The following is a 14,508-nucleotide window of genomic DNA, read 5'->3' as shown; positions in this document are numbered from 1 at the left end:
CATTATGACTTGTGCCTTTGTTTGATAGCCTTTTCCTCTGTGACTTTAATTCAGTTTTAGAGCTAAGTTAGTGGCTGTAATGATGTCTTGTAGGATGTACTCTAACTGCAATATAGTTTCTGTATTAATCTGTATTTAATGGTCAACAATGTGGCATCAAGGACTTGTTTGGCAAGAAAGGAACACACAGCATATCACCACATTTTTACCATCTTGCTTACAGGAGCTGAAATGTTATGCTAAATAGTTTTTTGTGGTTTTTTCGGGCTATGTGGTCCTATGTTTATTCCTGAAGTTTTGCCAGCATCTGTGGCTGGCATCTTCAGAGAATGCTAACCTGGAAGAGAGTGATGTTAAACTTCATTAAATATCAAGAGCTCTTGGTTATGAGCGTTCTCTACATTAATGACTGACAGTAGATCCACAGATTAACAAACCTGAGTATGAAGGTTCTCTGAAGTCATTGCCACCCCCAGAAGTGCAGTTACAGAAGTGCAAAACTTCTAACATTGCAGAAGGTGAAACACTGAAACTCATGAGAATTCTTGTATCTGCTTGTTCACATCTGCTAATTTTGCCTGCCCATTTTCTTTGGTTGCTTAAACTACTTCCTAAATACTCGACCGAAGTTTTAAGTTATTACAATACTTGAAATTTGGGTACTGAGGGAAAAATTCATGGAGGACAGAATTCTTACAGGGTGGTCATGACCTCATTTTTATTACACCTCTAGCTACAACCCTGGGAGTGAGCAAAGTGTGTTCTCCCATAGTCTGTTTTTGTAGCCCTCAATCCCACCAGACTCCCTGGACTATTCTTTTTCTAAGGGTGGAATTGTCTTCTACAAATTGGTTTGCCTTCTACAAGTCTGGAGTAGCAGAAGATTGACTATAAATACGCAGAGTGTTCCCCTACCCTGTTTTACATTAAAAGAATACCTAGTTTGCAAAACCTGAAGTGGTTCCCCCCCGCCCCTAACTTTTAGAGACTTGTGGTGTAAACAGCTTCTCTGTGCCTTAACAGAAATTTGTTCATTTTTGTGTTAATGTACACTCCATGTCTGTCACACTGTAGTATAATCAAATCTAATAATTCATAAAATGTGTTATGTTTGCAAACTCTCAAGCCTATGTTTGTACTGATTGTTCCCGTTGTTCTCTGCTATTCATTCCTCCACAACAGGATTGGGCAGAGTGCAGCCCATGGGGCACATGAGGCTGACAGCAGTGTGGGAATCATCTCTTGCTCTCCAATCTCTCACCTTCAGAATAACAAACTGCATTCTCAAAAGTCAGGGGGAAAAGCATGATTTCCTATTTAAATGCTACTTTATCAATCCCATGGGGCCTGTGTTAGTCCAGTAAAAAGCATTTTTTGATTCTAAATCAGATGTGACTCTCTGATCACTTCCTGTTTCTAAATATGCCTCTTCCCTTCTAGAACAGACTGGGGGAGGGAGTCAAAATTTAAGTGGCAAACTATTCTGCTGCTTGGGGAGTGATGTTTACCAAAGGGGAGGGGATCATAGTGGATGCATCCCACCAAAACCCTGGGGGATGCAAAAATGGCTCCTAGACCCTGGGTGTTGAGCACCCCAATCTACAGTTGATGTGAGAAACTGTTAAAACACATGTAGTTATTCATACAGCACTTCAGATTTCCATTGTGTTATGACTATCCCAAAAGTTGTTAATTGCTAAAAGGTTTTGACACTTTTAACCACACCAAAGTAAATTTTAATATTTGACAGTCTTAAAAGACAATGTTCCACCCACAGTATAAGCCTGAATTTGGATGTTAGATGAATTGCCTTGAAAGGAAGGAAGAGCAAAGCTGGACAGTGACTTGTATTTGTGCGGCATGTGTCACTGGAAAACAGCCAACGTACTCTATAGGAGCTTCGCCCCACTCCAAAGTAAACAGCAGCAGAGAGGTATGTCTCTTATGTGACGAGTTCCCCAGTACGACTAAATGTGCCAAGTTCTGCTTTTGACAGTACTGTTCTTGCCCGGTTTGGGGAAAAGTAGAACTTGTCCCTGAAAGACAGAATTATGGATATGCACACTTATAAGCTAGAGGTCTTTTCCTATTTGAAATCTAAGCGGGGACAGCAAGTGAGCTCTCCTTTTTGCACTTAGACTGGCTCTGGTCCCTTCTGGGAAGCCTGGTTGGGGCACCTTTTGTATTCAACAGATCAGAGCTTCCCCCCCCCCCCACCTCCCATTTGATGTCAAGGGCAAGAAAGAGAAAAGACAGCTGCAGCAGACTGTGTGGCGCCACCCACACACCTGTTCTCTTTGGTGAAAGTGTTACAGGCCTCAGGTGAGCCTTCTGCATTTCACTGTAAGAGTCCCCACAGCCCAGGTGCCCAGCAATGCATCACTAGCAAATCTCCTTTACTCAACAGATGCACAGCTTTATTTTCCTGCAGCTTGTTAAAAAGGAAAGGGAAAGAACTTTTTTCCATAGGTAAACATAGTAACAGCTATCTAGATTAAAGAATCAAGATTGACAGTAGATCAAATCCTGCGTGTGTTCCTTAAATTCCACTGAAGTCTCTGCAATTCAAACATAGATCAGTACAGGATTGCAGCCTTCAGGCAGTTCCACAAAATGCAACTTGATTCCTTTTTTTGCGGGAGAGAGAACAGTGCTTAGAGCAGCCAAAGTTTAATCAATAACATGAGGGTGACTTTCATTTCTCAACAGTTTAGTCATATAGGGAAGCTGCTGCAACTGATTAACTAATGCCCTTTTTTCCTTGACATACTGCAAAGAGATTCATGTGAACTTTTACGTTTTAGTGACTATACTACATCAGCCTTTGCATTGCAAGATTTTACAGGAAGTGAGAAGTTGAGAAAGCTGACAGCCATCTGCAAACCTTCATTTCTGTGTAATGATTCAGAAGATCAAGTTAACCAAAGTTATAGTTGCTCTGAGAAGTTCATGCAAGGCAATCACCTCTGGGTAAAAAAGAGAACAGCAAAGGAATTTCTCCTGCTTAGCCGAGTTTGTCAAAGTTCAACATGGCTCTCAAGGTAAGGAACAAATTAAGCATTTTCTCCCACAAGATCTCAGGAACTGATTGATACGTCATTTGGCTTTTTTGTGTTGTTTCCACAATTTACCAGAGCAGTCATTTCAAGCGTTTATTAAAATCACTCTGTATTTTAATCATCATTTAGTTATTTCTATTGTTTTTAACCAAAACTCCCAAACTAACATCGGTCCCTGTGAATAAAGCAATCGAGCTGTTCAATAAACACACAATTTATTTCGATCTTGTATAAAAAGGTTAGGTTTACAACCAAACTTTTATAAAAAGTTCAGCATGATTACGTACATCATTACACTTTCTGCAGAAATGGGCATTTCTGCTACTATCCAAGACAACTCTAATTAAAGAGTTCGGAGTTTCATTCCCATATTTATATATATATATATAAATATATACAAAGCATTCAGTCCTACAACTTGTGTCAAAAGAAGATCATTTTGACCAAAGACTTCACTGAAAAACTGAACACTAAAATCCTTCTAGTACTCACGCTCCACCTTTTGGAGGCAAAAAGGCAAAGTCTGCTTAATACGGGCAATTCCTCAAGAGATCTTTACATTTTCATTTCGCTCCCCGCTGTGGGAATAGTATATAAATGAAGCCTTCCAACTAGGGAAAGGGCGATTTTTAAAAGTCTGTTCATAAATAATTAAGAGATTAGTCCATGGCGCGTGGAGAACAGGGGAGGCGGTGTCCACAATTTCTCTTGGAAAGTGTCCATTTAACTGGATCTGGATTTCCCCTCTAGATACAACTGAAAATCAGATTCAGCAGCTTGCAGAAAGAAAGGAACAAAAAAGGGAAAAGCTGTCTCTTCTTGTGCAAAAAAAAAAAGAAGTCAGCAAACACCTGCAAAAGATTGAAGAGAGGCATATTTAGAAGAATGCTAACAGGGCAGAGGTCCGGACAGACTGGCGCCAGAGAGGAAGCCACAGTTTGAACATTTAACCAAACACTCAAAGATTGGGCAAACCCTGGCGTCCAGATGCAGTATGCGCACACAAATGTGCTTCCCTCCTCTTCCCCCCTCCCTGTCTCTCTCTCTCTCTCTCTCTCACACACACACACACACAGAGGATATAGGAAAGAAACACAAATTGTTTCTGGGGTGTGCGATTGGCAGAAAACCCAGTTCCCTATACATTCAGTGTCCAAATCTCTCTGTAAAGACTAAGAGGCCAGAACCTATGTCTTGGAGCAATTTAATGACTACTAGCTCAGCTGACACTGGGAACAATCCTGTATCCGATGTTTCACTAGGTTAAAGTTCTGCCTCTCGTTTTATAGCAAATGTTTCAAGTAAATATAGTGCATTATATTTCAATACATCTGAGGAAGGAGACTGAAGTCTGCCAAAGGTCATGGTGCCAACCTTTCTTTCAAGTTAGTTTCAAAGGTGCCACAAGATCTCTCTACATAGTGTTCGGAAGATGGCATTTTGCAGTTTAATGGTCACCCCCTTAAGATCTTGAAGTTTAATGGCCAACTTACTCACTTTGACACATTTTTAGACAGTTGTATGTTTTCTCAACCCCTTGTCAATCCCTCCCTCCAAATCCCCAACACCTTCCCACTTTGCAAGACCCTTTTAAGATCATATACTTTTTAAAAACCCAAAGAAAGAAAGATAGTAGCATGAGATATCATATAGACTTGAGTCCACTCAATGTGAGCTTTCATAGAATTGAGCCTATTTCCTCACCAGATGTATGCTGCTAGTAGGCTCAAGTGAAAACTCATGCTGAGTAGATTCAAGTCTAGGAAAGCTCTTCCTACCACTTGCTTTAATGTTGGTGAGTCTCAAAAGGTCCCCTTTCACCAGGGTTTCCAGACTGCTACTACATCTTTGAATGTTAAAAAACCCCAATAACTGAGCACTTACCAGTTCATTTAGCCACAAAGTGCTTTGCTGTCGTTTGACATTAACTCTGAAGGAAACTCAGCTGCCTGCAAGGGGTGAGGAAGAAAAGAAGAAGAAGGAGGTGGTGATGTTAAGATGCTTAACAGTTCATGGAACCATAGATTACTAACTCCAGATTACAAAGTCATTCAAACTGGGATTGACAAACCAACAACCACAGACAACACAGAGTGGTATTTACACCATGGACAGAAGGGAGTTGCCAAAAGGTATCTTTCTCAGCACTTTGCAGCCTAGTCTCTGCTTTTAAACACACACACACACACACACACAACAAAATCACCCAGAAAAGGGGGAACCACAACACTGCTACTTTTAGGGGTTGCACAAACACAAACTTGTTTTCTGTTTTTAATAGTATTGTGGGGTTGTTGTTTTTTAATGTTGTGAAGCTGCTCTGAGTCCCAATTCTGGGAAACAAGTGGGATACAAATCAGTACTCGTAGTAATAATAATAATGATCAACCATCATCATCCAGGTTGACATCTCTTGTAACTGTATGTAATCATCATCATCATCATCATCATCATGCAGGTTGGCACCTCTTAACTCATCCCAACCTTTCCTGACTAGCAAACCTGGCCCCTTCCTGCCCATCTCTTGATTATTTTAACAGTTAATTAAGTGTGTTTAATTGATGTTTTAGGGGAGAGGGAGGGAATAATTGGGATATTGTCATTTTACATGGATTTTTATTGTAAGCCACCTCGATTGTCTCTTGACAGAGAGGCGGGGTAAAAATAAAGCTTATCATCCTCGTCCTCAATGCTGTCTTTATCCCTGGGAACTTGCTTTCTTTCCCTTCGTCTGCTCTCTAGTTTCCTGGGATGTGTTCCTACTGGGGTTTGCTGGGAAGGGAGGAAAGGAGGGCACCCAAGTTCTCCATCATCAGAGGAGGATAGGGTTCCCAGCGCTGCAAGATGCTCTCTACTGTTTCTGGGGGCTGTTGTGGAAAGCCTGGGATGTGTAGTAGTTTTGCTGGGAAGGAGGGCACCCAAGTTCTCCATCAGAGGTGGTTAGGGATCTGTAGTTTGCTGGGAAGGGAGGAAAGGGGCACCGAAGTTCTCGGTCATCAGAGGCTAGAGATGCCAGATGCTCTCTACAACTTCTAAGGGCTGTTATGGAAAGCCCTGGGATGTGTAGTTTAGTGGGAAGGAAGGAAAGGGGGAGCACCCAAGTTCTCCATCATCAGAGGAGTCTTGGGGTGCCAGATGCCCTCTACAACTTCTAAGGGCTGCTGTGGGAAGCCCTGGGATGTGTAGTTTGCTGGGAGGGAAGGGGATCAGCCAAGCCAAGTGCTCACCTGGAGGGAGAGGATGGTGATGTCGGTGTTGAGGGCGGCCAGGGGGCTCCTGGAGGCGGCGGGGCTGCCGGGGCCCTGGGCCCGGGGGTGGTGGAGGCTGACCAGGGCGGCGGCCGGGTGCGTGTCGAGGGCGATCTGGAGGTCGAGGATGTAGTCGATGACGTGCTGCAGGATCTCCATCTTGGAGACCTTCTTGTTCTGGGGGATGCTGGGCACCAGCTCCTTCAGCTTCGAGTAGCAGTCGTTCATGTTGTAGAGCAGGCTCAGAGGGTCCTCCGACGAAAGGGACGAGGAAGACGACGACGAGGAGGAGGAGGAGGCAGAGCCCTTGCCGCCGCCGCCCCGGGAGATGATGCCCAGCCCGGGCTCAGAGAGCAGGCTGCCTCCCACGCTGCCGCCCCTCCGCACCGAGGAGGGCCGCCCGGGGCTCAGAGCCTTCATGGCAGCAGCAGCAGCAGCAGCACAAGGACCCACAACACACAACACTCTGTTTCGCTGAGTGAGTGGAGGAAAGGCACAACGCACACTCAAGTAGACAAGTGTGTGCGTGTGTGTACAAAACAGAAAGTAGACAAGTGTGTCTCTGGGTGGAAGGAAAGCACAACACAAGGGCTGTGTGTGTGTATAAAAAAAGCACAACACACTCAAGCAGACGTGTGTGGAGGAAAGGCACAACCCAAGCACACAAAGGCTGTGTGTGTCTGTGAAAGAAAAGCACAACACACTGAAGCAGACAAGTGTGTGTGTCTAGAGGAGAAAGGCTGCCGCGGTTTCTCAGTAGCGCCTCTCCCTTTCTCTTTCTCTTCCTCTCCTTTCCTGCCTCCTTTCCGCTGCCTCGCCTCCAGCGCGAATGAAGCCGGAGCTGCCTGTCCGGCCTTTTATAGTCCACGTCCAGCCCACCCCCTGGGCTCGCTCCTATTGGACGCCCGCGAGGTGTCCGTCACGCGCGGAAGAGCCTCGGATTGGAGTAGACACGGCTCCAGAGAACGCTCGGGCCTTCCGCGTTCGGAGCCAATCGCAACAAAGGGAGGCGTGGCCACCCTGGACAGCTGTGGCTAGTGAATCTCTCTCTCTTTAGATCTGTGTCAGTCAGAGGAGAAAAGCAGTGCAATGGTCATTTGGGCATCCTGCTTGGCCTGCTTCCAAGCCACAGGGCATCCAGTTTAGTTATATTAAATAAATAATTTATTCATTGCACTTTAGTTACTATTTTTAATTAATTTTTCTCCCTATCTAATGAATCACATGATATGAAATCGCTGAAAAAAGTGGTTTATGTTGTGTGCCTTCAAGTAGGTTTCCTGACTTATAGTGACATCTTAGGGTTTTCTTGGCAAGATTTGTTCAGAGGAGGTTTGCCATTGCCTTCCTCTGAGGCTGAGAGAGTGTGACTTGCCCAAAGTCACCCAGTGGGTTTCATCATGGCAGAGGTAGGAATCGAACCCTGGTCTCCAGAGTCCAACACTCACATCTCTATGCTATACTGGCTGTCCTTTGGCTTTCGAGGGACTGCCTATAAAAAGGAAAGGGAATGAAACAGAAACATCATTATTAAGCTAAGAGTAGTGACAGCAGTGTGGTGTAGTGGTTTGAGTGTTGGATTAGGACTCTGGACTCTAGAGATCAGGGTTCAATTGCCCGCTGGAGCATTAAAAAAAACACTGGGTGACCGTGGGCAAGTCACACTCTCTCAGCCTCAGGTGCATCTAATCTACAAAAGCTCGTGCTGCTAAGTTCTCTTTCAGTTAGTCTCCAAAGTGCTGCAAGATCCAAAGTGCTGCAGAAACTTCATTTAAAGTGAGAAGGAAAAAAACCCCACAAAAGCGGGTTGTTTTTCACATGACGTTCGGTGTTCACCCAAAGAGAAATGAGAAATAACCCACAAAAGTGGGTAGTTTTCAGACGACGTTTGCCTCAATGAGAAATAATGCGACATTAATCCAAAGGCAAAGCCGACAGAACCCCTTCCTTCCTATTTTCGGGAACTTCCCAAAAGTTAAAAGGAGTGTGTTTTGTCGACTTTACGTTTGGATTAATGTTGCGTTATTTCTCATTGACACCAATGCATCTGAAAAACAATCCCGCCCATTTCTGCATGGGATTTAACCAATTTGCCTCCAATTTGCCTCTGTGTGATAAAGTCCTTATTGTGTTGCTCCGTCAGATGGTTGCTGTGAGTCAAAGTCAGCTTGATGACAAATAATAACAACAATTTTTGCCAAAAGCTACTACAGTACAATGGGGTTAGAGGCACTCGAGAAAGAGTTATCGTTCCGTGTCTTCATTTCTGATATGTGGTGATCCTATTACGAGTTTTCTTGGCTGAATTTGTTCAGAGGACAAATTTCCTCTTGCCTTCCTCGGAGGCTGAGAGAGTATGGCTTGCCCAAGGTCACCCAGCAGATTTCTATGTCCAAGCAGGGATTCGAACCCTGGTCTCCCAAGGTCCTAGTCCGACACTCAAACCACTACTCCATCCTGTCTGTAACTCAGTCAGGAACATGTGTTGATTAGGCAAGACCAAACAGAGCTCTTTTGTCTCTCCTGGGAGTGTACTCCTGGAGCCCAGACGTTTCACAGATATGCTAACCAAAACTGCTATTTGAGAGCCGGTGTGGTGTAGTGGCTTGAGCTATGGACTATGACTCTGGAGATGAGGGTGCGAATTCCATCTCAGCCATGAAACCCAGTGGAGGACCTTGGGCAAGTTAAACTCTCTCAGCCTCAGGCAATGGCAAACTTCATCTGAACACATCTTGCCAAGAAAACCCTATAATAGCTTTACTTTAGGGTCACTGTAAGTCAGAAAAAACTTGAAGGCACACAGCAACTTCTTGTTGTTGTTATTAACTTTGTCTATAGCCCACCTTTTCTGAGGACTGGGACTCAAGGCATCTTACAGATTAAAAGGTTTGCAGTTAAAAAGGTACAAAAAGTCCACATGAAAATCAAAACCCAGTTGTGTCCATTTTAAAAACATACACTTTAAACAGATTTTTAAAAGTCACACAGTATACTTTTAAACAATACAGTACTTAAAAGGCTGCCTGACTAGAAAAGTCCTGGAAGGACAGTAAGGAGGGCCCCATTCTAGCTTCCCTAGGGAGGGAGTCCCAAGGTCTAGGGGCAACCGCTGAGAAGACCCCTCCTTGTGTTCCCACCAACCAGACCTGGGAAGATGGACCCATAGAAGAGGGCCTCTCTTGTGAAATCTCAGGGGCTGGGGAGGCTCATATTGGGAGATACCGTCTATCAGATAGCCTGGACATAAGTCGTATAGGGCCTTAAGCTAACGTCCATACAGAGCACACCATAAACCTATTCTGTCTGAGTAAGGTTCCTGCTCTCTTCCCCTTCAGTGCCTGTACAGCATTTAATTCATCACAAAAGCATCTTGGTGACAAATATGAATGCCTGCTGTGTTTGTTTCTGTGCAGCCTTGCTGAAGATAATGATCACTGTAGTCAGTGCTGCCAGAAGCATTTCAAACATAACATTTAAGTCTCCCTTTCACCACTATTATATCCTTGTAAGAGATGTGCTGGTGCACAGAGCAAAACACTATGCTGCCCCATCAGGGTCATTTTGCTTACGAAAGTTCACTAGCTGCAAACCTACTATCAGTTAATATTAAGGGTTCTTACTTTTTACTATTACAGTCAGCTCTCCTTATCCATGGATTCAAGTATCCATGGCTTGATAATGTTTTTAAAATAAACAAATTTCTATAGGCAAACCTGGATTTTGCCCTTTTATATAACAAGGGACACCATTTTACTATACCAATCTATTTAATGGGACTTGAGGATACACAGATTTTGGTATCCACAGGGGGTCCTGGAACCAAACCCCAGCGGATACTAAGGGCTATCAGAAGGAAAGCCTTTGCATTTTGGTGTATCCTGGGAGAGTCCAGGCCTCTTCATGAGCTATAGTCACTTGTCCTTGCTTCCATTCAACCTAGCATCTCCACTCAAATATTTTCTCTTGTCCCCAAATGATTGTTGCAACCTCTTGCCTGAGCCCAAGTTTCATTCTTTAAATAGCAGCTTAATGAGACCGCAGACAAAGTTTTGGCTGATCAATTCTAACACAGGCGTGTGCATCCGAAAGCCACCCACATAACCAGATCTCAGTGAATACTGAGTTTTACTCTGACATGCTTGCTTGACTTTTCATCTAGTCCCTACTTTGGAAGCAGCATCCCACATTTGATGAAGACAGGTAGGTGTCCTTCCCGATCTTGTATCTCGTATCCCAGGTGCATGAATTGGGGCTCAATAAAAATGCTCATGTGTATGGAATTTCTGTCTGTACACCTTTTCTCCCATGCTTTGGGGAGGTGGAAATTACACAGGAATGAGATGCTACACAAATGGGCATCTGTCATCTTGGAAGATGCTCAGTTTCCATGTTTGTGGAAGATGCAGGGCAGCAAGGGTGGCATTGGCCCTTGCACTCAGTATCTATGTTTAACCTGGACTTGCTGTCTCCCTATGTAGAGAGATCTTATAGCACCTTTGAGACTAACTGAAAGAAACAAGGTGGCAGCATGAGCTTTTGTAAACTAAAGTCTACTTCCTCAGATGCATTTGGACTTAAGTCTCGTGCTGCCACCTTCTTTCTTTCAGGCTCAAAGGTGCTAGAAGATCTATGTACTGATTCTACAGACTAACATGGCTGTATCTTTGAATTCTTGCTCTCTCACAGACATGCTCCTTTCTTTCCCCATTTCTCCCTCCTTCCTTTGATATTTTGTGGACAGTTTCACTGCTTCAAGCACAACACACCATTAAATTTTCATTCCTATTCTGTGTACTTAAGCAAAGATATACGTTTGGCATGCCAAAGTTGAGTCCATGGGCTAGGAAAGACTCCTGTCTGAAAGCCATTGCCAATGGCTGTTGATGGACTAATAGTGGTCTAACCAGATATAAGGCAGCTCCTATCTTCTTCTATTACTACTACTACTACTAATAATAATAATAATAATAATAATAATAGCCTCCTCTACCTAAGGTTCAAGGCAGGGGACAACATATTAAAATACAAAACACACAAACCCACAGTTAAAATACAACACTATAAAATCACTAAAATACAGTCATAGAGTACATAAACAATTAAAAAGTCATGATTTCAAATTGACTGGGTAGGCCTGCCAGAAGAGATATTTCTTTAATGCTGTTTTGAAAGCAGTCAGCATTTTAAGCTGTTGTATATCTCCTATAGCAGGTCATTCCACAGTCTTTGGGCAGCCACTCATGTAAATATAAAGGGAAATTTGCTAAGCTTTTATTTGTCTACACAATACAAGGTAGTAAATTCCATTCAATACAGCTCTGAGTAACAAAAGATAACTGTGTGGGGTGAATGCAATATAATTAATGTGGGATGTAGAATGATCCAAAATGTGCCTAGTCAAAAAATAAACAGCATTGAGTTTAGTGAGACTTGCTCACTAGTAAGTGTTGCCATCTTGCAGTCTGCAGAAATAAATACACAGGGCTGCAGGTTTAAGACACTGATTTGATTTCTTACATATCTTATGATAATTCATACAATATGGGGTTCCAAAAGATCTAGTAATTTCCTGTAACTCTTATTCCTTAAATGTTGCTTGGGGATAGCTTTTCATGTTAGATCTATATCAGGATTATCACTTAATGGTTTGGAATTTAGACCCGACTGTACAGAAATACAATTGGCTTTATCCCTGCAATTTGTTGTATATGTGTGGTGTGTGCCTTCAAGTCGTTTCTGACTTACGGAAACTCTAAGGCAACCCTATCATGGAGTTTTCTTGGGTAGTTTTTTCAGATGGGGTTTGCCATGACCATCCTCTGAGGTTGAGAGAGTGTGACTTGCTCAAGGTCACCCAGTGGGTTTTATGGCTGAGCTGGGAATCAAATTCTTACATCCAGTTAGTCCAACACTCAAAACATTATGTCATGCTGGCTCACCAGGAATTTGTTACCGTATATTTAAAGGAGAGGCATTTCAATGAGAAACACATATATCCATAGGTGGTAGGCACACTTTGACATATGACGGGTAGTATCAGGATGATAGATATCACTGTTAAATCATATTTGGTACATAATAGTTTTATTAAATACTGTGGGCACAAGACAGACAAAGTTTCAGGTTCATGCTTTTTCTCCCTCATGGAAGAAAGTCAAGTACATGTTTAAATTTAAATTTTTCCCACTGAAATCAATGCTCCAGGAGAGCTTGATTGTGAATAAACCAGTCCCTTTGATAGAATAGTATTTTATTATTCCTCTAGTAGTTCAAATATCAAATTCATGGAGTTACCATTATGTTACACTTGGTAAGCAAATACCATAAATACCGTGCTTAAAGCTAGCAATGGTCCCACCTGAATTAATATTTTTCTACAAGTTATTTTTTTCAACACAGTATTAACTCATTTTGAGCATGATACAAAATTAAACATGTTGGGATTCTTTCGATTTATGCAGGGAAGATTTAAGCCAGAATCCTATAGATGTTTCCATGAGAATATGTCATACTGCATTCATTGGGGTTATCTTCTATGGAGACAGACATAGAATTGTACTGCACAGTGCATGCTTTTCTCTACTGAAATAATGGGATGCCAAATGGCTTAACTGTGGTTGGGACATGCCTCTCCGCTGGCATGTTCTTTTTCCATTTTAAATAGTTTTAAGCTCAAATGTATCCTTTGATTGAAGCAGTATGCTAATACCTTAGTGGCACAGGGTGACCAGACATCCTCCTTTTCCAAGACCTGTCCTCATTTCATATTTCTGTCGAGAAGGAATTTCAAAACGTCCTCCATTTTCAGCATGACTAGGAAGCACAAAGTTATATTTCTATGAGTGTTTTAAAGCTTTTATTTGGTCACGTCCTCCCATTTTTCTTGAATGTCCCCCATTTGTCCGGAATCTCATCCTCTTATTTATATTACCACAAAGTGCCTGATTCTGTGAATAGGTTTGCTGCCAAGATGGATCTCTGAAGACATCAGCAGTCAAGGTGCAAGGCCAAGGGCAGTCTGCTATGTGACCATGTCACTGAGAAATCCCACTGCATTCGGCTGGAGGCTACTCTCATGTAAGGGTGCAAAGCCCGCAGCCTAATCTCGAGGTATTTCATGTCTTTGGAGACCTCATCAACAGCATACCACCGAGGAATGTCAAGGCTCAAGTGTTCCTGTTGTAGCTCCAGAGAGATATTTGCATTTTTTAAACATTATGGGAGACTAGACTGTAGAAGGTGGCTAATAGCCAGGCTGGGGGAAGGAAGGCTTTCTTGAAGGCTCTGGAGTCCAACAATAGGTTGTCCACCTTTTTATGTCTTGTTGTTGAAGCAGATTAGTATACACAAAAAGAAGACAGTGTGGTATAGTGGTTTGAGCGCTGGACTATGCCTCTGGAGGACAGGGCAAGTCACATTCTCTCATCTTCCAAGGAAGGCAAGAGCAAACCACCTCTGGACAATCTTGCCAAGAAAACTTCAGGATGGGCTCATTTTAGGGTCGCCATAAGTACTTGGAAAGGACTTGAAGACACACAACAACAGTACAAAAATAAGCCTAGTTAGTGTGTTCCTTTTGTCCAAAGCAACCGACACCTCTTTTTCTTTCCTACCAGGGCACTATTAGGGAGGAGGATGGGTAACCTCTGAGCAACTCTAACATGGTTGCAATCCCTTTCTGTTGCGCACAAGAAGAGAATAATGGACAGGGAATGGCACACTGTGAGTGCCTGGGCCAAATGTCAATGTTCTCTTAGAAGGGCAGAGTTGGAAGAGACCACAAGGGCCATCCATACAACCCTTTACCAGAGATGAAGGTTACTGGTATGGATAGTATATGTAATGCTATACATACCTAGATTTGCCCTTAACCTGGATTAGAAGAGATTGATTGTCCTTCTCTCACCTGCTCCTCACTTTGGTATAGGGAGAGGGTAAATGGTGGCTGGTCCAGTATGTAGGGCACCTGATGTGGGCAAAAAAAAGTGCACAGAGCCAGTGTGGCGCAGTGGTTTGAGTGTTGAGCTATAATAAATAATAATAAAAGATTTATTTATATACCGCCCTTCGAAACATCAGGGCGGTTTACAACAATATACAACAGTTCTGTTACAACAAAATACAAAGTACAAAGTTATACAATATACAACAATACAGTTGTATGACTCTGAATACCAGGGTTCGATTCCCAGTGGGGC

General features: G+C 42.9%; 1 protein-coding gene across 1 annotated transcript; it reads right to left on the bottom strand.

The window, feature by feature from the left end:
* Window positions 1–3,257: 3,257 nt before the first annotated feature.
* On the bottom strand, window positions 3,258–7,155 carry ID2 (inhibitor of DNA binding 2). The gene is made up of 3 exons (XM_042480263.1): window positions 6,287–7,155; window positions 4,944–5,008; window positions 3,258–3,910 (listed from the first exon to the last, which is right to left on the bottom strand). Exons 1-2 carry the CDS (start codon window positions 6,725–6,727, stop codon window positions 4,952–4,954), a joined length of 498 nt encoding a protein of 165 aa, XP_042336197.1. The 5' UTR covers window positions 6,728–7,155; the 3' UTR covers window positions 3,258–3,910; window positions 4,944–4,951.
* Window positions 7,156–14,508: the final 7,353 nt, after the last annotated feature.

Source organism: Sceloporus undulatus, chromosome 1 (assembly GCF_019175285.1).
Source record: "Sceloporus undulatus isolate JIND9_A2432 ecotype Alabama chromosome 1, SceUnd_v1.1, whole genome shotgun sequence".
Classification (NCBI taxonomy): Eukaryota; Metazoa; Chordata; class Lepidosauria; order Squamata; family Phrynosomatidae; genus Sceloporus; species Sceloporus undulatus.
The sequence above is the reverse complement of the archived record's forward strand: the minus strand, read 5'-3'. Positions and strand labels throughout refer to the sequence as shown.

What these genes read in the sequence shown, in the direction of transcription:
- ID2 (XM_042480263.1), bottom strand. Translation starts at nt 6,727, where the DNA reads ATGAAGGCTCTGAGCCCCGGGCGGCCCTCCTCGGTGCGGAGGGGCGGC. An exon ending in TCACCATCCTCTCCCTCCAG is followed by an intron (nt 5,009 to 6,286) that starts GTGAGCACTTGG and finishes CACCCCTTGCAG; the next exon opens with GCAGCTGAGTTTCCTTCAGA.